The sequence below is a fragment of the Spinacia oleracea genome, chromosome 4 (assembly GCF_020520425.1).
Source record: "Spinacia oleracea cultivar Varoflay chromosome 4, BTI_SOV_V1, whole genome shotgun sequence".
NCBI lineage: Eukaryota > Viridiplantae > Streptophyta > Magnoliopsida > Caryophyllales > Amaranthaceae > Spinacia > Spinacia oleracea.
Window position 1 is genome coordinate 186,717,445 of NC_079490.1, and position 24,019 is coordinate 186,741,463.

Genomic DNA, 24,019 nt, shown 5'->3' on the forward strand with positions numbered 1-24,019 from the left:
CCCCTCGTGGTTCGTGGCCGAACAGGAAGAATCATCTGGGTCCTCTCGTTCTGAGTACGCTCCGAGACGACGAAGAAGGACACGGACACCACCTAAGAGGATTGAGAATGAGCAACCCCACCTTCGATCCGAGGTGGTGCTTCCCCCACCCACGTCCCTCGAAGGATGATCCCCCACAAGGGCTCAATCACGGAGGCCGTCACCACACAACGGAAGAGGTCGCTATCCCACTCGACCGTCGATCGATCGATCACCGCTAAGGAGGGAAAGGTCTGGGCACGACGCCGGGGGGCACACCGGTCGACACCCAGCGACATCATGATCCCAAAAGGTTCCCCTTTCACTCCAGGGATCCTTGAGGAACCTCTCCCAAGGATGAAGCTCCCTAGGCACATCAAGTATGACGGCTCCACAGATCCCGACGATCACATAACTGCGTACGAAGGACATATGTACCTATACACCGCATCCTCGGCAGTATGGTGCAAGTGCTTCCCAGCTACGCTAAGCGGTTTGGCCCAAACCTGGTTCAAAAACATGAGGGCCGGATCCATCCGCAACTTCAGGCAGTTGTCGAAGCAATTCTGTGAGCACTTTGTCAGCAACAAACGTAGGGAGAAAACATCAGCCGAACTGTGGAGCGTGAAGCAGCGAGGGGATGAAAGCCTAAGAGACTATCTTGGGCGATTCAACCGAGAAGTTGTGATGATACCCGATATTAAGCCGGACGTCGCCATACTGGCTCTTACACATGGCCTACGTAAAAGCAGGTATAGAGATTACCTAGCAAAGAAGAATGTCTCCAACCTAGGAGCTGCTCTTGAAAAGGCGGACGAATACATCAGGATTGAGGAATTTAATAGGACACTGGCCGTATCCAACCATGATGATTACGTCCATCCAACGATGGTAGACTCCAGGAAGGACGACAAAAGGGAGAAGGGTAGTCAAAGAAGAAAGGACAACTGAGAAAACTATGAGAACGACGAACGGAAAGATAAAAAGAAAGACAAGTATGACAGTTACACACCTTTGCTCGTCCCTCGATCACATATATTTGCCATGAACAAAACTGATGACAAATGGCAACGCCCTGGGAAGATGCACTTCAAAAATCGGGATCAGTCTAAATGGTGCGACTTTCATGACGACTATGACCACACAACCGATGAGTGTCGAGATCTCAAAAACAACGTGGAAGACCTGATTCGGCAAGGCTACTTTAAGCAATACAGGGCTCAAAGCCGAAATTAGGGGGGCATGCAGGAAGATAGAAAGGAAGAGGAAGATTCAACCTTTTAGTGACAATGATAAAACTCAAGGATTTATTGGAGTCTAGATGCAATCAACGTGGATGACCAAGAAGTCAGTGAGCCAACCGATGTTAAATTGGTTGTACTGTTGAAAAGATTATGACTAAGCGAAATTTTGGTATGTCAATTTTTAGTCAATTAATAAAATAAAGACCAACATTCTGGAATAGATGCATCCGTCTTTTAGTTGTTCTTATTATTATTTCATGTAATCTACTGGTTTATTTATGATTAAAGCAATAAAACGAGCTCGCGTTCGATCGTTATGACTTTGACATTAATATTTTCTTCCATGAGAATTATAGGGATGTAAACAATAAGTACAAATCTCTTAGTTTCTAAGTCAAGCCCTCAACAATATTTCATGTACATGACACCTTGCTTGATGGAGATAATGAAAAACATGAGGTAATTACTAAAACCTAAGCATCTTTCTTGTTCGTCCAACAGGACACAAACAATAAAGATTTAGGTGCTATCCTAACAATGCCTACCCTCAAGATAATTGTGCGGGAAATCACCACACAATCATCAGTTTGGTGGAGTAATGGAAGTTAATATGAAAAAACCTAATCATCTTTCTTGTTCGTCCAATAGGACACAAACAATAAAGATTTAGGTGCTATCCTAACAAAACCTACCCTCAAGATAATTGTGCGGGAAATCACCACACAATCATCAGTTAGGTGGAGTAATGGAAGTTAATATGAAAAAACCTAAGCATCTTTCTTGTTCGTCCAATAGGACACAAACAATAAAGATTTAGATGCTATCCTAACAAAACCTACCCTCAAGATAATTGTACGGCTGATCACCAAACAATTATCAGTTAGGTGGCGTAATGGAAGTTAATATACAATAAAACCTATGTGCTTTCTTAAAATGTCCAAAAGACAAGAAAGACTCAGGTACTATCCTAACAAAACCTACCCTCAAGATAATTGTACGGCTGATCACCGAACGTTTATCAGTTAGGTGGAGTAATGGAAGTTAATACGGAGAATGAAATAAAAACTATTTAAATGTCCGGCCGTCCAAGAGATAAGAAAGACCTAAGTGCTATCCTAATTGGGCCTAACTTATAAGATAATTTTTAGACTAAAAGTCTAAAAGCACAATTAATCAATCATGATTCAAGTACCAATATTGGAAGTTAATAGAAATATACTGCTGTGGGTAAGCTCAACATTTATGTTCACTTATTCAAGACTTCAAGTACATTGAACTTCAACAAGATATAACAACAAATGTGAAGTAGTGCAAGTCATCCGATTTTATCCATCCGACCAAGGTAGCCGCCCGAAACCAGTCGGCCACCAGAAAAAGTCGGCCAGCCGGAATAACGTCCGTAGGCCACCGGAAATATTATTGGAAAGACGGTGAAATATGAACGAAAAATCACCGGAACTCGCCGGAGTACTGTCGAAAGTCGCCAGAGACTTGCCGGAAAAGTCATGGAAAAACATACGAAGGTCTCCGGAGAGATGTGGGTCGACATCGACATCTACAGCTAGCCTATCACCACCAATACAGCCACTGGCCGGCCGACCGCAAAAAAAAAAAAAAAAAAAAAAGGCCGGCCACCACCTGCACAGGCGTACAACCACTGGCCGGCCGACCGGCAAAAAAAAAAAAAAAAAAAAAAAAAAGGTCGGCCACCACCTGTACAGGCGTACAACCACTGGCCGGCCGACAAAAAAAAAGAAAAATAAATAAAGTCAGCTACCACCGGTACAGGCGTACAGCCACTGCCTGCCGACCGGAAAAAAAAAGGAAGTCGGCCACCACCATTACAGGCGTACGGCCACTGGCCGGCCGACCCAAAAAAAAAAAAAAAAAAAGTAGTCGGCCACCTCCGGTACAGGCGTACGGACACTGGCCGGCCGATCGAAAAAGGAAAAAAAGAAAAAAAGTCGACTACCACCACGGACGGCGGCGGCCGACCGGCCACCATCATTACAGGTGGTCGGAAAAAAAAAAAAAGTTCGACCAACACCACCGACGTCGACGGCAGGCCGACCACCACCAGCCGGCTAGAACCAGTCGACCACCACTGGTACAACCACTAGCCGGCTGATCGAAAGAAAAATAATAATAATAATAATAATAATAATAATAATAATAATAATAATAATAATAATAATAATAATAATAATAATAATAATAATAATAAAAAGGGGCCATCTAGCCATACAGGCTGGCAGAGGAAGGAAACCAGTCACGACATCCAACCAACCAGCCGACCGACCATCAAGCCCAGCCAGCCGGCCTCCGGACATGTCCAGCCATCCGGCCGACCACCACGCCCAGCCAGCCAGTCGACCACCAGGAGAGCCGCCCCATGAGTATTTAAAAAGAAAGAAGAAAAGAGGAAAGAATAAAGGAAAAATGAATGGTCAAATCTTCTCCTAGTTTTCAGAAACATGTTGGAGTTGGGAAAGCAAATGCAATTAATGTTATGTGACTTGTCCACAAAGCCAAACAAGAAAAGTCTATCAAAATGCACAATATTGTTGTGCATACTTCTTATACGTGTATATTTTTGTCAAATATTTGTACTATTGGGAAGTACGTACGAAAGCTATGTTACATACGGATACGAAAACAGTTATAAAGAAAGAATATCTTATTATTGCACTTAGCCCATAAATTTTGTAACTTACAAAATTATATGGGACTGGGGGGCCAGTTGTTTGGGAATACAAACGGCTCACAACACGTCGACACATGGGCCCTACACAGTAGGCCCAGACGGACATTAACTTGAGTAAAGTACGAATATTAGGGATGGCCCCACGGAGGACGGCCCACAAGGGTCGGCCGACCCGTAGTCATTAAGGCCCTTCCAATCATACTCCGCATAATGGAGGGACTCACAGATCTGATAGAAGTCGGCTGGACAAAGAATCCGTGTTGACCAAGGAATCAGATTAGGGTTTCTATCCTATATTCCTATATATACAGCCCGGATACATGGCAGAGGATACGGAATCAATAAACCTCAAACCTAATTCTGGAACTTGAGCCCAAATCCGCCGTCTAACTCCGGCCTAGGAAGAAGACTCTCGAAAACCTCTCGTCGTCTTTACCGTACGACTCCTTAGTCAAGGATCCCCTGTATTTTTACCGAAACACTTACAATTAACTTTTACAATCTAATTCTCTATGAGATCAATGAGTAAGAAGTTTACTCAGCTAATTTTGTTTGTGTAGATGTGATAGATTGCTCTAAGACAAGAAAGGATGGGTCAGACAGCTCTTTTTTGGAGATTCTCTGTTGCTTCTTATCCAGATCTTAAAGAAAAGGTCGTTAACATTCTTGTCGAGTCTTAAGTAAAACATAATCCATCTCTTTTAAGGGGCATTTTAATTTATTCCCGTTTGTGTAAAACCCAAAATATTGTGAATAACTTAAACGAGGAATCCCATTACCTCATAATTCAATATCATCTCTTTATTAAATTAGATACAATAAGAACCTATATAAACTGACACAAGCTTGACTTTCTTATTGATTTTGACAAATTATAACTCTTCCTGATAGTAATTAGAATTCTTCTTGATAGATTGTTCCATATAGTGATTACATACCATTATATCAACATAAGAGAAAAATTCACTTTGAGCAAGTCAAATAACTGATATGTAGTTTATGAATTTTGTACTTATTTCTCTTATATACTATCTAGTCTACGGGAAGTATATAATGTAGAGAAAACGTTAAGAGCACCATAAGATTCTAAAAAATTTAAAGCATACAAAGATACACTTGGAAACTCAATGGTAGAAATTTTGAAAGAAATGGCATAGTTCTAATTAAGCACCAAATTACACAATCAGAAAGTCTCCAGAACAAAAAGAAGGTTGATATAGTTAACACCCCTGAATTTAAAAAGTACAATCGGTTAATTACTTCCCCCTAAACATTAATATGTTCAATGTTGTACAAAAATTCTCAACAATTATAAGTCCAGAAAATCAAATAGAATATCACCTAACTTGAAATTGAATCCATCACTCAGCTACAAATCCACACTAAAGTCTAAAAACCTTGACTCATTCTCAAGCAACCTGAAATATTACAAAAAGATCGTAACTTAATGCTAATAGTATCATTCGCAAAAATAAAAATCTATAACTAATTAAATCAAACAAATCAACGACCTGATTATAAAGAGAAAAAACAATAATAATGAATTTCCAAACATAGTCTAGGAAACCTCTCCCAAACCCAAAGTGAACAAGGTGAAATAATCCCCAAACAACAAGATTTTCACATTGATTTCAGCTTCACAAGTAAAAGCCAAAATATATTCTTTCAACAACCTTAAGTCTCTATAAATTGCACCTAGAACAGCAGGAGCCAAAGAAATCTTGATTCGCATTGAAAGATTAATTGCAAGAATGAATAAATTTTCAGAAATTATATTGTTGAAATTCGTCCAAAAAACATACCTTGACAAACACAGAACAAGAAGATCGAACAACATGCTCCAACTCGCCCCCTTTATCCAAGAAATAATCCATCCACCAAAAATAGGTAACATGGTCTCCCCTCTTCATACTACTTCGAATCACATCAAAATCATCCACAATTTCTTCACCCCCATGGAAAACAAATGTGTTAGTTTCAACACAAATATCTCAGCCAACCAAATAACTAACTCCTTATCCCTCTTAACATTGTAAGTAGAAACCCTAATTGCTAGTATTTCCATGAATGTTGTGGGTTTGGTGTTCCATCGAAATACATTTTTCTTTTGAGGTTTTTGATTTATAAATGATCAGTCTGCCATAGATAGGGAGGATTTGAGGAGAGAGAAGAGTGAGGGCGGAAGAAACAATGAGATGAGAGAGTTGAGAAGAGTTAAGTGAAAATTGAAAAATGTAGGTTAGAGATTAAACAAATCGTTTTCATTTTACTGTAGATAAGCTACAGTAATTTGACTTCCCACTTTTTAAAGGTTAGAGATTTTTAGGAGAATAATTTTTTCCAACTGGGGGAATTAGGCTAGGAGATCCCCCTTTCTCCATAGCTTTTCGTTCTTTGTGTAGAACTATTAGCTCGATCACTCAATGAATGTTGTTTTGATCGCTCCAAGTTACTTGGAGTTTCTCCTGGTCGTTCGAGAATGAGAATCCCATTTTTAACTTTTGCAGATGACACTAGTGATAATATTTAGTTCACTTGACTCAATCCTAAGACACTACACAAAGTATAGTGGACAAGGGGTAAGTAAGGGGTCGAACTCTCGGAAATCAAGCGTTTTCCATACTATCAAGACATATGTAACTACTAGCATACTTCACTTTAAACAACAATCAATGGTTGGGTTGTTTGCACAACTTGTCACTAATCGCTCAAACGGGGTAACCAATATAAAGGGATAGGTAGATTAAGGAAAATGGATTCCACCTAGTATAGCTATGGCGAGTCACAACTCTTGTACTAAAGATCGAATCATGAAAGAGACCTATGCACCCTATAATTAAAAATCCCCCGACTTTCACCGGTGAGATTCGCTTCCTACAAGTGAACGTTCCTTGATCGTAGGTTGGATTCCTTGATCGTAGGTCGGATCACTTCTCAGACAATGAACATATCACTTCAGTCATCTCAATCCACCCTAAGTGGTGAATATCAACATGGGTAAACGCATAATCCTACCTAGCCTCGACTTTCACCGATGACTAGACTGCGGAATCCACTTAGTAACATCTCACAAGAACGTGCAATCAAGACCCCCGAACCCTCCTCGGTGTCATCTTCAATACGAACCATATTTTCGTTTACGGAAATATCTTCCACTTCGATAATATTTATATTTCCGTTATGAACCATATTTCCGTTTCCGGTAATATCTTCATTTCCGACAAATATTCTTTCTTTGCTTTTTGACATTTGTTTAGCTCCCACTAAAACCAACATCCGTCATTTTCGAATATCCATAATTAGAGTATCTATTGAATATAATATTCAACTAAATACTTGATCCGTTAACGTACTATTTGTGTGACCCTACGGGTTCAGTCAAAAGTAAGTTGTGGCGTTAATTATATTAATTCCACCTGAACTGAAGCTCCCTCTAACTAGGCATTCAGATCACTTGATCTCACTGAATAATTAACTTGCTTAATTAATACTTAACCGCATTTATTAGACTTAGCATTAAATGCAAACTTGGACCAAGGGCATTATTTCCTTCAGAAACGGTTTGGATAACAAACGGATCAGATTATACGGATTTTCCTCGGGTTGGAAACGGTTTGGATTACAAACGGATCGGATCATAAACGGGATTCAGATCGTTTTGGCTGGGATTAAACGGATTCGAATTGTCACGGATCGGTCTGTTATCGGATTTGAATCTTAATCAGATTGATATTAACGGGTTGGGTCAGATTCTGGTTGAATATAATCGGACCGGATCGGATTTCGAATTTTACCTCGCGGGTTCTAAACAATTCGGATTCTAAACGGTCAGACAAACCCATCGGGTTCACTAGGTCGAATTGAAAATTGACACCCCTACACAAGAGAGATGAATTGATGACAGGGGATAAGGGAATAGATACATATTTCCCAAAACCAAAATATCAAAACCAAAACCACTTTGTACGGTTTAGTTATTTCGGTTGCAGTTTGTATAAAGCGCTGGAAAATTGTTTCCTGCAACAGTATAGCCGAACACCGTTTTGTTTATTTTTGTTTAAAAAATCAAAAAATAAAAAACTACAACAATACCGAACAGACCCTAAAAAATGACGAGCCGAGATTCATAGACATTACTCACATTAGCCCAATCTAACTCGCTATTGTTAACCTCAAGTCCGTTAAACCACCCGCCTTAGACCCTGCCCGTTAAAAAGGTCAAGTAATATTATCTATGACAAATAAAATGCACGGTGTAATGGGCCGAGGCAAGTGATCTACAAAACTAGCAAAACCAACTAGGGGTGTAAATAGATTGTAGTGGATTGGACTTTGCCAATTCTAAATACAATCCAAATTTTTTTCGACTTGAATATTTAAGTTCGAATCTGATCTAAATTTATTTCAAGTCTAATCCACTTCGATCCATATAAAATTTCTTGAGTCCGAATTCAGTTTAATCCGATCCGGTTTTTCTGAAAAAAAACATTATCAAATGGTTGGAAAATAAATGCAAAAAATAATGTTTCCAACTAACTTTTCTAACACATAATATAAAACAGAAGAGTATTAAATCATTTAACACATATATAACTACAAGTCATCCTTCCATAAAGGGAAAATATATAGTAAGAATTCAGTTTAGCAATAGACATAATTGCAAATAACAATTGTCGTACACATCTAAATACTTAGCCAAAACAAGTTTCACTTCTTAAAAAACATCAACTTTAAAATATATTAAAGTTCAATAATCAACGATCACAACCGGCGAGAGAAAGCATAAGAGAAAGAGTGTGAGAGAATATTTTTGGGTTATGGGTTTTATACAGAGTGTAAGATTCGGTTGTTTTTTTTATTGCACGTAGTAAATAAAGGCCCAAAAAACTCATATATTTCACAATTGTTTTAACGGTTTTTTCATGAAATGCCCCTGAGGTTTCACGAAATTCACCAAATACCCCTGCGTGTTTCAAAATACATAATATACCCCTATTATTTTCGTACTGTTCACCAAATACCCCTATTTTGACTTTCCGTTAGTCCTCCGTTAAGTCATGTTTATAATTCACCAAATGCACCTATTTATAAACTTTTTGCACAATATACACCTATTTGTAAATTTGTTTGCACCAAATACCCAATTAGCCAGCTACGCCATAACTGCATATAATGATCTAATCAGGAACTTCAGTTACACCAAATGCTCGAGGAAATAAAGGGAGCAATTCCATATCATAATCAGTGTATCCTATGCCGACCTTTGAACTTATCCATTGGCCTTTGTCAGAATCATTTTGGTCAGGTATCCACACTTGAGGATTGTGAGCTTCATCAGGAATTATTATATCCCTGGAATACTCGTGTAAAAATTTGTAATATCTCTTTACAAATGATGGCACCACGAGTGAATACAGAGATTCCAAACTAAGTGGGAAAACCTCTACTTAAGAAACTTTTACTTCAATACTTTGCAGCTCATCCTCATATTCAGATACGCGGTTGCCATAGTAAATTTCATCGGGAAATGACAAATCTGTAAACTGAAGAATATCTTTCCATTGAGACTCTATCTCCCGAAGAAATGGCAAATCTGTAACCTGAAGAACAAAATGGGCTCCTTCTTCAAACCCAATTACAACCCCCAGAACCTCTAGCTCATCTTGGTAGCCGTAGATGTCAATACCGTGGTAGGAATCATCAATTGTTGGAAGATCTATAAACAGTGAAATATATGCCCAAGATTGACTAGAAAGAATGGATTCACTAGGCCTCTAATTCGAACTTCTAATTTCTCTAATTTTATGCTAATTGTTGATGCTCATCCTCTACCTACGATGTTGCTGCTGCTATTCCTTCTCCTAATCGCAACTCAAGAACGAAAAATAAAAACAAAACACAAAAGAAATCAAAATCTGAAAACAAAATTCAAAATCTGCAGATACTAATTCAGCTTTCTATTCATCTCCTCTATCCTAATCTATACTCTACCCTAGTTCTAGTCGCTGCAGCTACTCTCCTATATCACGCAACAAAAATCAGACCCCTTATGAAATTGCTGCTGCTTCTTTTATATGATAAGAAAAATGAGTATATACATGTGTTTAACATCAATTATACATGCCCAATTACATTAAACAAATAACAAATTAAAACCCCCAAATTCGAAATCAAGGGTTAGGCTTGCAAAATCGACTCAAAATTCAACAATTTTGAACGAAATCGAGCCAAATTTGAACGAAATTATGTAACGGCTTGAATTTAAATGGTAAGAAATTACTCTCCCACAAAATTTTTAGGTTTAAAGAGAAAATAGAGTTTATGGGATTGATGATGATGATGATGATGATATGATATGAGGAAGATAGTGCACTGGGTTTTGGGAGAAATAGAGTTATGATGATATGAGGAAGATAGTGCAAAAAATTGTGCAAGTTTTTTTTTCTGTTGAAATCATCAAGAAGAAAAAGAAAAAACAGAGAGATGATGGAGAGATGATGGCAGACGGGTCAAACAACAGAGAGGGGAGGAGAGAGAAGAATATTGGGTGAGTAAGGGTATAAAGGTAAAGTAATCCTAACGGAGCACTAACGGCCGTTAAGTCTAGGGGTATTTGGTGCACTTTAAGTTTAAATAGGGGTATATTATGTATTTTGAAACGCGCAGGGGTATTTGGTGAATTTCGTGAAACCTCGGGGGCATTTCATGAAATAACCGTTGTTTTAAAGTTACATAGACGTAATTGGATTTTTGGACTCCAAAAGTTTGAGTCTAAGTCCAATCCAAAAATGATTAACTTGAAAATTTGAATACGAGTCTAATCCAAACTTTTTGAGGTCCGATCCAGTCCGACAAATTTAGACTGAACTGTATTGGACCTTAAACTTTTCTCAATCCATTTACACCCCCAACAACCTAAGCAAGTGATCAACAACAACTTAAGAAAGCATAACCGTGTCGATAGTTATTAAACTAAACTAGTTTTTGATCTCGTTTAAAGAACGGGCAGTTGTATAATGATTATTTAGTCTATCTTTTTAAGTTCTAATTTTATTGAGCTTGTGATTTTAGAGAGAATATATAATTTAAGTAGAGGTAAAATTTGAAGGTTGAAAACAGACATAAATTAAATAGTGTATCAATATTGAGTTTTAATCGGGAAGATGGAGTGGAAGATGTTTAATGAATAAATTGGTGAATTGATGTTGTATAAGGAAGATGAAATGAAAGAGGCGGTTAGAGTTGTATGATATATCAAAACAACAAAGAAAAAATAAAATAAAAAACCAAAATGATGGAGGAAAGAACGGATTAAATATGTCATCTAATCAAATTTGGTTTCGTTTTTTAAATACTAGGTATAGATTTGCTAAAACTCTTTAAAGGTGCTCTTCAAGAACTAGGCCATATCTTCCCGTGTATCAAAAAAAAGGGAAGTATACAGCAACCTATTCCAACTATCTGGAACTCCAGGAAGACACCAATGACTACAATCGGAATAACTATTAGCATTTTTGTCATCTTTAGTGATGTACAAAGATGGATGTGCATCGATTCTGTACTCGGAAAGCTTTGTAGTGTTCAAGTACTTCACTTGTGGTTTACTCATCCCTTTCACAACGCCCTCCACCGCATCAACCATAGATCTCGGAAAGCTCGGCACATAGGAATCGCCCATGAGAGGTTGTGTTCTATTATAGCACCATTGATTGTATTTTCGATATCTATGAACAGGCGAATAGCCATTGAATAACACTGTTGTTTTCTTCGGATCGACATTTCTTTCCACCCATGCCGCCCATGTTTTCATGCCACGTTCATAAGCTAGTTCTATTGGCATACGTTTTATCAGTTTTCCCTTGAATTCGAACAACTCCCATCTGAAAACGTTACACAAGAATATTTAATCAAAATGTTGTGGTACTCACTTTATCGTAAGATTATTCATTAATTGGGCCAGGCTAAGATTATTCATTAATTAAGTGTAATGTGTGGGTCCCACTTGAATGTAATACTTCATATTTCATACAACGACATATTGGAGATTATCATGGGAAGATCTATTATATACTGTAATGATGTGTGTTTGGGCTCCCAATTGATTCTCAATTGGGCCACTAAGTCCAAAGCCCAATGGCTCTAAACAAACAGCATCAAACCCACCAATGGCTAATCAGCCATCCATCAAGGCCCAAGGCCCAAAAGCAATAAATGACCTATGGGCATTTATTATGCAAACACTATAAATAGGCCGCCAAGGCTCACACCTCAAGGTACGTCCAATTTACCGCCTTAAGACTACTCTTCTAGAGAACTTCTCTCTAGAATCCGAGCATCATTCTTACTTAGGCATCGGAGGGGCTTTCCTCGGAAACACCCCCGAGGCTAGTAACTTTGCTCTTGTGCAGGTGAATTCGGACTCCACTCATTCAAACAAGCAAGATCTTCAACACATACAAAAGGGCCTTCATTCGAAGCCCATTGTTTCCATCTTTACAACACCGGAACAATGTGTATTATGGAAGCTAGGAATAAAAGTTTCACTCTGTTTGGTAGGGCGCAAAACATATTTTTGAAAAACAGTTTTTCTCTATTATAAATGTTACGTAGTATATTGTTTTGTATGTAAATGAGCGTAAAACTATTTTTTCCTAAAAGTAAAATTGTTCTTCTAATGACGGAAAATCATTTTCACTTCAAAATGAATGAAAACTCTTTTCCTTCATTTTCCTTACTTCCTTTGTAAACTTCTCTCACTACCTGTTTAATGTTATTTTCATCTTCCTTTCGTTTCACCATTATTTTTACATGGAACCAAACACCAGAAAACTAATTTTGGAATTGTGTTTTTCCATTGTAACACTAGAAGAATTTGTATCTTTGACGACAACCTAATTACGACGGGTCAAAAATCCCGTCGCAAAAACCTTTTGCGACGGGACTAACAACCAAACAATGACGGGAATAACCGTCGCGAAATGTCTTTTACGACGGGTTAACGACGGGATTTTCTATTAACGACGGCCCCCTTTTATGACGGGTTCGCGACAGGAAATCCCGTCGTTAATCAACGATTATAGGCCTTTCGTGACTGGATTTTCCGTCATTAATAGTACTATTTCTTGTAGCGTAAATTTTTTTCAATAAAAATCATTTTACAATTAAAATGTTTTATATCTAATCAAACGAAGCCTAAAGGTTAACATTGAGTGTCTGTGTTTTTTTTTTTTTTTTTTTTAGGGGAGTTTGTGTTACTTTTGATAGGTAACAAGTTCCAATCTTTTTTTTCTCTCATGCTATATTATTAAAATCAAAAAAGGTGCTTAATTAATTTTGTCAAAATTAGCGAGAATGTAAAAGAAACTTACGCTCTTGATTTTCCTTTTGGTTCCCACCAGTGTCCAGAGTTGAATACCATGATATCAGCCCCAACCCACTTCTCCGAATTTGCAGAAAGCTTATCAAGCACTAGAACCTTTTTGCCACTTTTATGGTTTTTATCAATATCAACAAGAAATGAACTCCAGTAAAATTCTATAGTGAAATTATACTCCTGCAATAAAACATGCAATATTAACAAAAATAATTAACACAAGTCATATTTTGAAATTTTTATATAGTTGGGACTTCGTTTATACCGTAGATTTCCACGAATTTGTGTAGCGCCGGAGTTTATCAACCTCAGCAGCAGAAGAAGGAATGGAGGTGAAGAGAAGGCAAGCAAGAGATTCCCACATATTTCTATTTAGAGAATCCCCAACAAGGATCATCCTCTTGTTCCTCAGTTTTTCTAGCATGTTTGTTCCATTAAACCTATTAATTAAGTGGACAAAATATGGTTAGAACCCTAACTGAACCAGCACCTGGCACAGGTTAACCAGCCCAGCTCCGCAGGTCGTCGCTTGAGCCACTCCCAAGTATTTTTGCAGATGATGGGGCTCGAACTTGTGACCTCCAAGTCACAAGGTGAGTTCCCCACCAACTCCACCAACTTATGTTGGTTTTTTGAATTTGTGATATGGTTTAGTTATTTTTAGGCCAATTCCTCCTGTTGTGAATTAACAATGTGGTTTGTTCTGATTTAACTCGAGAAATACTCATATGGTCTGGATTTCACATATGATATTCTATCAACCAAGATAATTACGCTACAGGTTGAAAAGAGTTGTTTCGTTTCAACTTTCAAGATAACTTTTTTCACTCTAAAATTGGGACCTTTTATCAAACTGGCTACTTTAAAATTTTATTTACCAAAATGGCTACTTTTGAATTCTATTTCCCAAACTAGCTACTCCCTCCGTTCCTAAATAAGTGTCACATTCCTTTTTTGGCGTTCCCTTATAAGTGTCACATTTCTATTTTTGAACATATAATTTTCCCACTTTTTCATACACTTTTCACACTTTTCCATACACTTTTCCCACTTTTCTATAAATCATGATTACTTTTACTTACATATTCTACACTTTTCCACTTTTCAATCCCCACATCCACTTTTATTTGTACTTTATTCAATTAAACAATTATCTACTTTATCCTTTCCCAAAAAAAAAACATTCTCAATCATTAACTCTTACACAATTTACAATTTTATTGATTACCGTGCCGTAGCCCAAATGTGACACTTATTTAGGAACGGAGTGAGTACTATTTATTTACCAGAATGACTATTTTGACTTTGAGTAAAAAAAACATTAAACTAGCTAGTTTTTGATTTGGGTTTTTTTTACTCCGTAATATATAGTGAACCAATTTTTTTGGGTTTTTTTTTTTATATATATTTTTTAATATTTTTTTGTTATTTACTTTTTTACTAAAATGTATATAATTTGTATTTTCTTGAGTTTATTTTTTAGACGAATCATTCCCCTTTTTATCAAAAAACAAAAATGAACCATTTGCTTTGTTAATAGCCGCAAAGTATACTCAAATATAATCAATCCAAAACATAAATCACAAACCAAAGAACAATTACTCCGTACTTTATTTTTAAAGAAATAATAACTTATACTCCATATTATACATTAGAAAAAACTATAGTACAAACATAAGGAAACAAAATTATATAACATCTGAAACAAAATACATTCAATCAAAAGTTCCTTATATTGTACGGAGTACTTAGAGTTTCGATTTCTTATTAGATTGAAACCAAAATTACAGAACATTGAATATAATGAAATATAATTGAGTCTCAAATATGCATGAAAAATAAGTCAGTTGGGAAAATTGGAAAACCCAGGCCAGTGATGTCAACGTAAATATTAGAAAGATAAAAAGAACCCAACATTTATACAATCTGGCCGGAGTCCCTAAAAAAACCACATCGATTCACTATTTTTAAAAAAAAAAAAAAATCAAACCAAACCGGTTCACTACAAAAAAAAAACTCAAACCGGTTCACTGGTTTTTACTTCAAAGTCAAAATAGTAGCTAGTTTGGGAAATAGAATTAAAAAATAGCAATTTTGGTAAATAAAATTGTAGAATTAGCTAGTTTGGTAAAAGATCCCTAAAATTGATCGAAATAATTAGTAAAAACAAAACTTACAGCGGAACATCACAATGTAGAGCTTCCCATCTCCAATTCTCATACATAGAATCAAGCCTCCCATTTTGTTGGCAACTAAACTTTTCATTAATGAATGGACACTTGAAAGAATCGTACCTAGGACCTTCCTCTGGCTTATAAACCCATTTCCCATCAAATATATCACACTTGTTTCTTGCTTTAGTCGTTGATTTTTCTATGCCATCGAAGACCAAATTCGATGGTTTCATAGGCTTAACAACACCACCACTACTACTACTACTAGTAGATAGATTTAACACTTTAAAAGGAACCAAATCTACCAAAGCTTGTTTAGTAGATAAGAAACTTATATCTTGATGGACTTTGTCATGGTAAAAAACAAAGAAAAAGAAACCAAGTAAGGTTCCAAGTGTGAAGATCTTCCATTTGTCAACAATGGAGGGTTTTGGTTGTTCCATGATGACATAGAAAATTTATCAGGTAATACTTTGGGGTGGGTTTTATTTTTGTTACATTTATTGAAAATTTATTAAATAAAACATAAAAAAAGTTCAACTTTAGACGTTACATAATGAGGTGCTAAGATCGACGAACCATCATGTTCTTAGTGGAGTATTATATTCCAGTATATCTTAATTTTAGGTGCATTAAAACCTGCTCAAATCTCAAAACTGAATCTCAAAATTTCTAACTTGAAACAACTAGCTTTTCAGCCCGTTTAAAAAACGGGCGGTTGTATAGTGGTTATTTAATTTATCTTGTTCTAATTTTATTGAGCTTGTGATTTTAGAGAGAATATATGATTTATTAGAGGTACAATTTGAAAGTTGAAAGAATACATAAATTAAATAGTGTATTGATATTGAGTTTTAATCAGGAAGATGAAGTGGAAGATGTTGAATTAGATTGGTAAATTGATGTTGTGTGAGGAAGATAAAGTGAAAGAAGCAGTTGGAGTTGTATAATATATCAAACAAATAGAAAAAAGTAGAATAAAAAACAAATTGATGGAGAAAATAATGGATGACACGTGTCATATAATCAAATGTGATTTTGCTTTTTAAATAAGAAAAAAGTAGAATAAAAAACAAATTACTGGAGAAAAGAATGAATGACACGTGTCATCTAATCAAATATGGTGACACGTGTCATCTAATCAAATATGGTGACACGTGTCATCTAATCAAATGTGGTTTTGCTTTTTAAATACTATGTATAGATGTATAGATGTATAGACTAGGTATAGACTAGGTATAGATTCTCAGAATATTATTGTTCATTCTACATCTGCAAATCGCCAATAGCTTCGATAAGTGTAGTTATTTTTATTTTTATTTATTTTATTTATTTATTTATATGTGATACGGAGTAAGTGTCATGGGAAATTTCGAAACGTAGAGTGAAATTTAAGACTAAATATTCAGCCACGGAGCATTTTAATTTCTTGGAGTACTAGCAAGTCAAATTACTATTAGTACCCTGTCCAGCAAAGAGGAAAAATTCTTCAATGATTTTCCTAAAGAATACCATTGAAACACCTTGTAATTTGAGGCAATTCCTGCCATCCATTTCTATTGAATAATCTTCACCTTTGAGATTTTTTGTATTTCTTTTGTTTCTTTTAATTTCATAAATCATTTCCAAATTAATACATAAATCATTTAAATCATTCTTTTTATTTTCTAAATATCTTTAATACATTTTTTGTATTAATACATAATTATTTATTATCCAATGAAATATCTTTGCATGCAATTTCTGATAACCTATATACAAAATCTTATAATAGTTTTACTTGGACTATCGATTACATTATTATAATACTATCAACTTTTTAAGAATTTGTGTCTCATAATGAATACGGATATGCACAACAAAAGTTAACTATTGATTTAATGTATTTAACAAGGTCGTCTCAAACATTTTATAGGCCCTTTGTTTAGTACGAAGCCTATACTTAATCTTAAATATCAAAAATAAATTTTGTCACATTCTCATTATCGTAATATTTTTATACGTAGCATGAATAATAATTTATTCCCTCATATTATTGAATTCTTAAGAGCATGTTGATTGAAATTTTGACTAATAATATCGTAATCAAGTATGTCCAAAGTCATAAGATCTAGATGATAAGTTTCCTTATTATTAAAAAAATATTTTTTTTATATATTAATGTAAATGATTGCAATATCACTTTAAAATTTCGTGCAACATAACATTTATATGTGTAAATGGTGAATAATATTTGATGAAGGAGCGAGTTTGGATTTTAGTTTGGTCTGACGATAAAGTTAAATGTAGATGATTGATTGACGTTGACTTACAAAAAGAGATATTTGGTGGATGAGTACATATAAGGAAAACATGTACCCACCTTGGTGATGGGGAGAGTCTGGATGAATAGGATTTGAGAATACTAATCCAATGCTAATTAATTATGTATGTCACTTTTAAATATTTTTTTCAATTTTATAGCTAATAAAATCAATTTTGTTACTTCTCAATAAACTTTTGTCAATATATTTAAAATTTAGTTGAAAGGAAAATTGGATTATTTATCGAATACAGGGATGTCAGATTGTCAATGGGGCGAGTTTTTTTCGGGAGATCCCTTGTGCATCCGCGCACCCCAAATGGGCGGCGATGGATGAAAGTTTATTGGGTGATAGAGTTAAAAAATGTATTCGTTGCGGGTGAAGGGGCAATGGCGGATTTTAGATTGGACCCGCGCGAGTAAGGGATGGAAATGGGTGGGATTCGGATCGGGTGGAGCATCACCCGCTTCCATCCGCTCCACCCGGTCCTCCGTCACCCGCTTTACTCATCACCTGCATTCCGTCCATCCATCACCCGCTGAACTGGGTGGATCGGGTGATATTCGGGTGAAATTTTTAACTTTTAAAAATTCACCATCTAATAAAACACAAATATGAAAAGGTTATATACCTACATATATTTCCGAAACATATAATTATTTCTTATCACGCATAACTTAACTAAAAATATTTAAATAAGCACTAACTTTAATAAATAATTTATCAACACATTTTATGTTTAGATATTAATATATTTAAAATAAATGGGTGATGGATAAAAAAAAAATTAAATTACCCGCATCCGACCCGCATCCATCATCCGCTTCACCCATCACCCGCTTTTCATCCATTTAATTCGAGTTTTCACCCGTTTAATTATAGCGGGTGATGGAGTTAATGGATCATCCACATGATATTTTCATCCCTACGCACGAGTTGTTAATCCTTCATCTGATTGATTATGAATATATAAAAAAAGTACTATTAACTTACATATTATAATATTTTTGTTTATTTACTCAATAACTCTAATCAAACAAACGAATTTTCAAAGGATCTATAATAGAGTTTACAAATTCAAAACTCTCTTACCAAAAAAAAAGTCGAGTATAGGGGTGAGTGTGGATACACGGGAAGGAAGGTGATGATGCAGGGATGAAATTTATTTTGTTCCTCTCGAGACGGGGGTTGGGAGGGGTGTGTATTATTTCTATGGTGGATGGAGGGGATGAAGATGCGAATTGTAGGCGGGTGTGGGTTTGCCGGTCTTGCCCCGCCTCAAAGTCATCTCTAATTCAATAAAGTAAATGGTCTACATAGGTGATAAATGATCGGGTAATGAGGTTGAGGGGCGACTGTGCGAGCATTAAGTGGGTATACTATAAGGGCATGTTAAATAACTTTATGTTTGATATAAGTGGTGCATGAGAATGAAAATAATTTTATCTATGTACCCATATTTTTTTAATTGTTGTTTTAATAAGTAAGACACCGAATGATAACAAATTTATCCACCATTCATTATTTTTTATTTGGAGAATATCTATAAACTCTATTTTAATGATAACCAAATTTTACACAAATTTATATTTAGATTATAAACCGTGCATCACACGGGTATTATACTAGTTACTTTATACTAAAACAGACACCAGGAATGACACATGTCACTTTCTGGTGTAAAATTTTCCCGCCTAAAACATTTTCCCAAGATATATATCTTTTTTATTTTATTTTATTCTATACCCTTCTTATAAACTATCTACATATGGAAAAATATTAGTTTGTAAGTTATGGCAATAATAGATATCACGTAATAATATTTTTGCTAAATACTTTTTGATAATGTTTTAGTCAAATCGGTACATAATAATGAAAAATATATTCACTCGATATGTCGGTCAGCATATTACACATATAATATGCATATTAGATGAACAAATTTAAATGAGTATGTTCAAAACTTTTATATTTATGCAGCAATTGGGGATATTTAGTTAAATATTTTGTAAAAAAAATTATCATAATCCGTGCGTGCACGGGATCTAATCTAGTTAGGGACTAAAACGTTATTGATATACATGTCTCATTATTCATGACGATTTGACTACATGTCTCATTATTGATATGACGATTTGACTAAAACGTTATCAAAATTGTCTAATAATGTCATATTCCATAATCCTATAATTTCTTCCATATATAAACATTTATACAAAAGGAGAGAAAATAAAAAAAATAAAGTAGATATGTTTTTTTGGAAAGGGTTTTTCGCGGGAATATTTTTACCAGGAAGTGACTTGTGTCATTCCTAGTGTCTGTTTTAATATAATTAATATATAGATTATTTATCCAAAATCACCAATAATTAATGTATAAAATTAATCATTTAACACTATCAGCTTTTTTTTTAATTATAAAGTTAATCAAAGCATATTGAATTACAAAAATTAGGTAAAGTTACAAAAAACTGGGTAAGCGTTATCATAATGTACAATAAATTTATTGTAAAACTTGTGCATGTAAGACCTTTTAAAAGTTTGAACATGTCTGTTTATATATGTATAAGAAAAAAAAGGAAATGTTTTAGTATATTTATCAAATGAATGATCAAAGTAGTCCGATGGAGACCTTTTAAAAGTTTGAACATGTCTCTTTATATATATGTATAAGAAAAAAAGGAGATGTTTGAGTGTATTTATCAACTTTTTTAATTTTAAACTTTGAACAAAAATGAATGATCAAAGTAGTTCGTTGGATACCTCACATATTTTGTAATTGAACAACTACTAGTAAACAAAATAATTAATTACACTAACACCTACATAGTATTGGCTGCCTATGATTATTTAGTCCCGTAAAAGTGGCAAATGGTATTTTATAGTCACTGCTACAGTACGAGGTATCAAAAACTATAGTGTCACCAAAGTAGGTATAATCCGAGAAGTAACCTTTAATTTTTGGCAGTTCATTGTGTGCTGAGAGGATAGAGGTCTGAGGCTTCTTGGTACTGTTATACCTGTAGAAAAAGGATCACTCTGGTTGATTAATTTTACCATTATACTATCCTTTTCTATAAGAAGTAAGAGGAAAGGGAAAGAAAGGGGACAGACCAAACAACTGTGCTATAGTGGACACGTGCCAACATCAAGGGGAGGGATAAAATCGTAATAACACTGTCTATAAGCTAAATGACAAAAAAGATTGCCGAAGAATCCTGAAAAAAAGAAGTAAGAGGAAAGGGAAAGAAAGGGAAATCGCTGAAGAAATCCTAAACAAAAAGAAGTAAGAGGAAATCGTTGAAGTAACAACTGTGCTATAGTGGACACGTGCCAACATCAAAGGGAGGGATAAAATCGTAATAACACTGTCTGTAAGCTAAATGACAAAAAAAATTGTGAAGGAAAGTGAAGACATTTCGGTAATTACACTATTATAGAAATAGTAATCCCAACTCCTTGCTTTTATAAGTGTTAGGATTATTCATAAATTAGACGTCGTTTAATTATTCAACCCGTTTCTTGGTTTGTTTTGCTAATGTATTTCAATATCCGGGGGACCACGGTCCAACAACTAGGGGTGTGCAGAATGTGCCCGGGTCCTGAATTCGGTCCGGAACCGGACCTGAATTGTCCGGACCGGTTCGGACCAGTGGATTCAGGACCGGACACCGGACCTCAAAAATCAAGCATTCCGAATTTAGGACAGGAGCGGACAAAACCGGATAAAAATCCGGTTTTGTCCGGAACCGGTTTAAATTACAAAAAAATTAAAAATTTCCCTGTTTGGCGCTCACACACATGTTAACAAAAAAATAGGGTTTCTTTTCTTTTCCGTTCTGACGCAGTCACACACAGACAACCTCGTTCTCTCCTCCTCCCTCCCTCATTCTCTTTCCTCCTCCCTCGTTCAATTACAGATCTGACTCTCGTCGACCTTCAGAACCACCACAAAATACGCACCGACGGCGTACCACCTCTTACATCTTAATTTCGTTGATACAATTTATATGATTTAGCTGTTGTCTTTTTACTTTGGGGATTATTTTTTGTCTGATTTGTGATTGAATGGTGATGTAAATGTTTGATATTATTTGTGGCAGGGGCGAATCCAGGAATTTAAAAATGGGGGTTCAATTTTTTTTTTGATTTGTTTTCTAATTTCTCATATTTGCTCTTTTTAGGGGGTTAATGTTGAGAGGTAAGTAGACGAAATATTAAAAACGTTATAATAAAATACGTGGATGATTTATGATATTTAATTTTGGTTTTTCATAACAATAAAACTCAACACTTAGTTCAAATTACAACAATAGTTTGGCGCAATTTCAATTTAAAATGAAAAAAATGAGTTTATCATAATTTGAAAGAGATTTACTTTATTACAATAATTGTTACTGAACAAATAGTACACAAAAACACTAATAAGAAAAAGGAACATCATTCTTAACGCTTGTGGGGCATTATGCTATTATATACGAAGGAATTAATTAAGCCTCTATGTCTAAGAAACATGCAACTATAAGTCTATAAAAGTGGAGTATAAAAATACATTATTAGAAGTATATGTTATGGAAATTGCAAAACCTTTTTGAAGAAAAAATAACAATCCTTTTTTTATTTTATTTTTTCGTAAAAGCAAAATCATGAACCATTATAGGAGGAAAAAAAGGAATGACGGAAAAACGACTTGTAAAATGATAAGGAGAAAAAGTACAAAGGGGATAAAAAAAAATCATATTTAGCCTCCCATTTAGAGGATTCAAACCCAGGTCCCATGCATGACATAGTATTCAAGAAACCATTATGCTACAAGTATATTTCCTTGTCACTAGAGTAAGTTAATTAGACATAAATTAAATATTTCAAGTGCAATTAATTACCCATTATTCATTTTACAGTTTTTTTTCCAAAAATAATGGGGGTCCCTTTGGACCCCTCAGGGTCTATATAGGTCCGCCCCTGATTTGTGGGCTTTCGTTGTTCATGTTTAGTGTGGTTGATTTCTTGTTTATGTTGGTTAATTTATGGTGATAATGGAAAGTAGTAAAGTTTTTGACAATTTATCATGAATATCAGAATATGAGCGTGGGTTGGTCTTAGTGGATCCATATTTGTTGATACTGCCCCTCTCCTCTACTGCTATGTTCTACTCCCTCCGTTTTTTTTATTGTTGTTTCCGTTTCCATTTTAAGCGTTTCATATTGTTGTATCTATTTAGAATCTATTCTATTTTTGGATATACATTTTATCCTAAAATACCCTTACATTTCTATCTAATTACCAAAATACCTAAAGATTCTACCCATATTCCCACCTAATTTTCCCCCCATAATATTTAATTCTTTTCCCTTCCCCATATACCCACTCTCTCACCTACTTTATCACCTATCATTATCACTCCTCTCTCTTACTCCCTCCGTCTCTTTTTGTTTTTTACGTTTGTCATTTTGCACGTTTATTAACGACTAATTAATGTGCATTGAGATTTCTCTATTTTTTTTATTTAAACAAGAAAAATTACGTTTATTTTTAATGTCTTCACTTTTATCAAAATTATGATATTGGGAATATGAAAAAAATTTAATATCCTAATAGAAAGGTGTGAGAAATTAAATAACCAATGAATTTAATTGGTTAAAAAATCATTTGATACAAATTTTTGATAGAATATTAAATCATTAATGTCATGATATAAAAGGAAATGTAAAGAACATTTTGAAACACCCAAATAGGAAAACGTAAAAAACAAAAAGAGACGGAGGGAGTACCTTATTTCTTTATTATTTTTTCACTCCTTTATTTATTATAATATCTTACACCAAATCATTTCTCTTACACCCAATCATTACACTTATACCCATACAAACCAAGATTCCAATTTTCTTAAAAACCACACCAGATTTCAAATGGATACATAAAAAAGAAATGAAGGGAGTACCATTTTTCTTTGCTGCTATTTTCTATCACTTTTTTTATCAATTATTAAAATCAGACAAACATATCTAAATCCGATTCGGTCCGGAATTTTTAGGACAGGACCGGTCTTCTCCGGTAAAATTTAGGACCGGTCACCGGACACGGAAAAAACTCGATTCCGCACCCGGTGTATTCCGGATCCGGTCCGGACCGGGCCGGATTTGGTCCGGCGCACACCCCTGCCAACAACAGTAGGAACAAAATCAAAACATTTATCCAAACCTC

The 24,019-nt window shown here is 35.2% G+C and overlaps 2 protein-coding genes across 2 annotated transcripts; one reads left to right on the forward strand and one right to left on the reverse strand.

The window, feature by feature from the left end:
* The first annotated feature begins 318 nt into the window (after positions 1-318).
* On the forward strand, positions 319-969 carry LOC130472262 (uncharacterized). Its single transcript, XM_056842791.1, has one exon. It carries the CDS (start codon positions 319-321, stop codon positions 967-969), a length of 651 nt encoding a protein of 216 aa, XP_056698769.1.
* A 10,271-nt stretch (positions 970-11,240) lies between these two features.
* LOC110782590 (protein trichome birefringence-like 40) lies at positions 11,241-16,001 on the reverse strand. The gene is made up of 4 exons (XM_021986757.2): positions 15,517-16,001; positions 13,605-13,779; positions 13,335-13,519; positions 11,241-11,846 (listed from the first exon to the last, which is right to left on the reverse strand). The coding sequence occupies exons 1-4, from the start codon at positions 15,954-15,956 to the stop codon at positions 11,366-11,368; spliced, it is 1,281 nt and encodes a 426-aa protein (XP_021842449.2). The 5' UTR covers positions 15,957-16,001; the 3' UTR covers positions 11,241-11,365.
* Positions 16,002-24,019: the final 8,018 nt, after the last annotated feature.

Excerpts from the sequence above, each read along its gene's own strand:
- LOC110782590 (XM_021986757.2), bottom strand. The coding sequence starts at position 15,956 with ATGGAACAACCAAAACCCTCCATTGTTGACAAATGGAAGATCTTCACA. Across the intron at positions 13,520-13,604 it reads CAAATTCGTGGAAATCTACG|GAGTATAATTTCACTATAGA; the intron begins GTATAAACGAAG and ends GTTTTATTGCAG. Across the intron at positions 11,847-13,334 it reads CCAAAAGGAAAATCAAGAGC|ATGGGAGTTGTTCGAATTCA; the intron begins GTAAGTTTCTTT and ends TAACGTTTTCAG.
- LOC130472262 (XM_056842791.1), top strand. The coding sequence starts at position 319 with ATGATCCCAAAAGGTTCCCCTTTCACTCCAGGGATCCTTGAGGAACCT.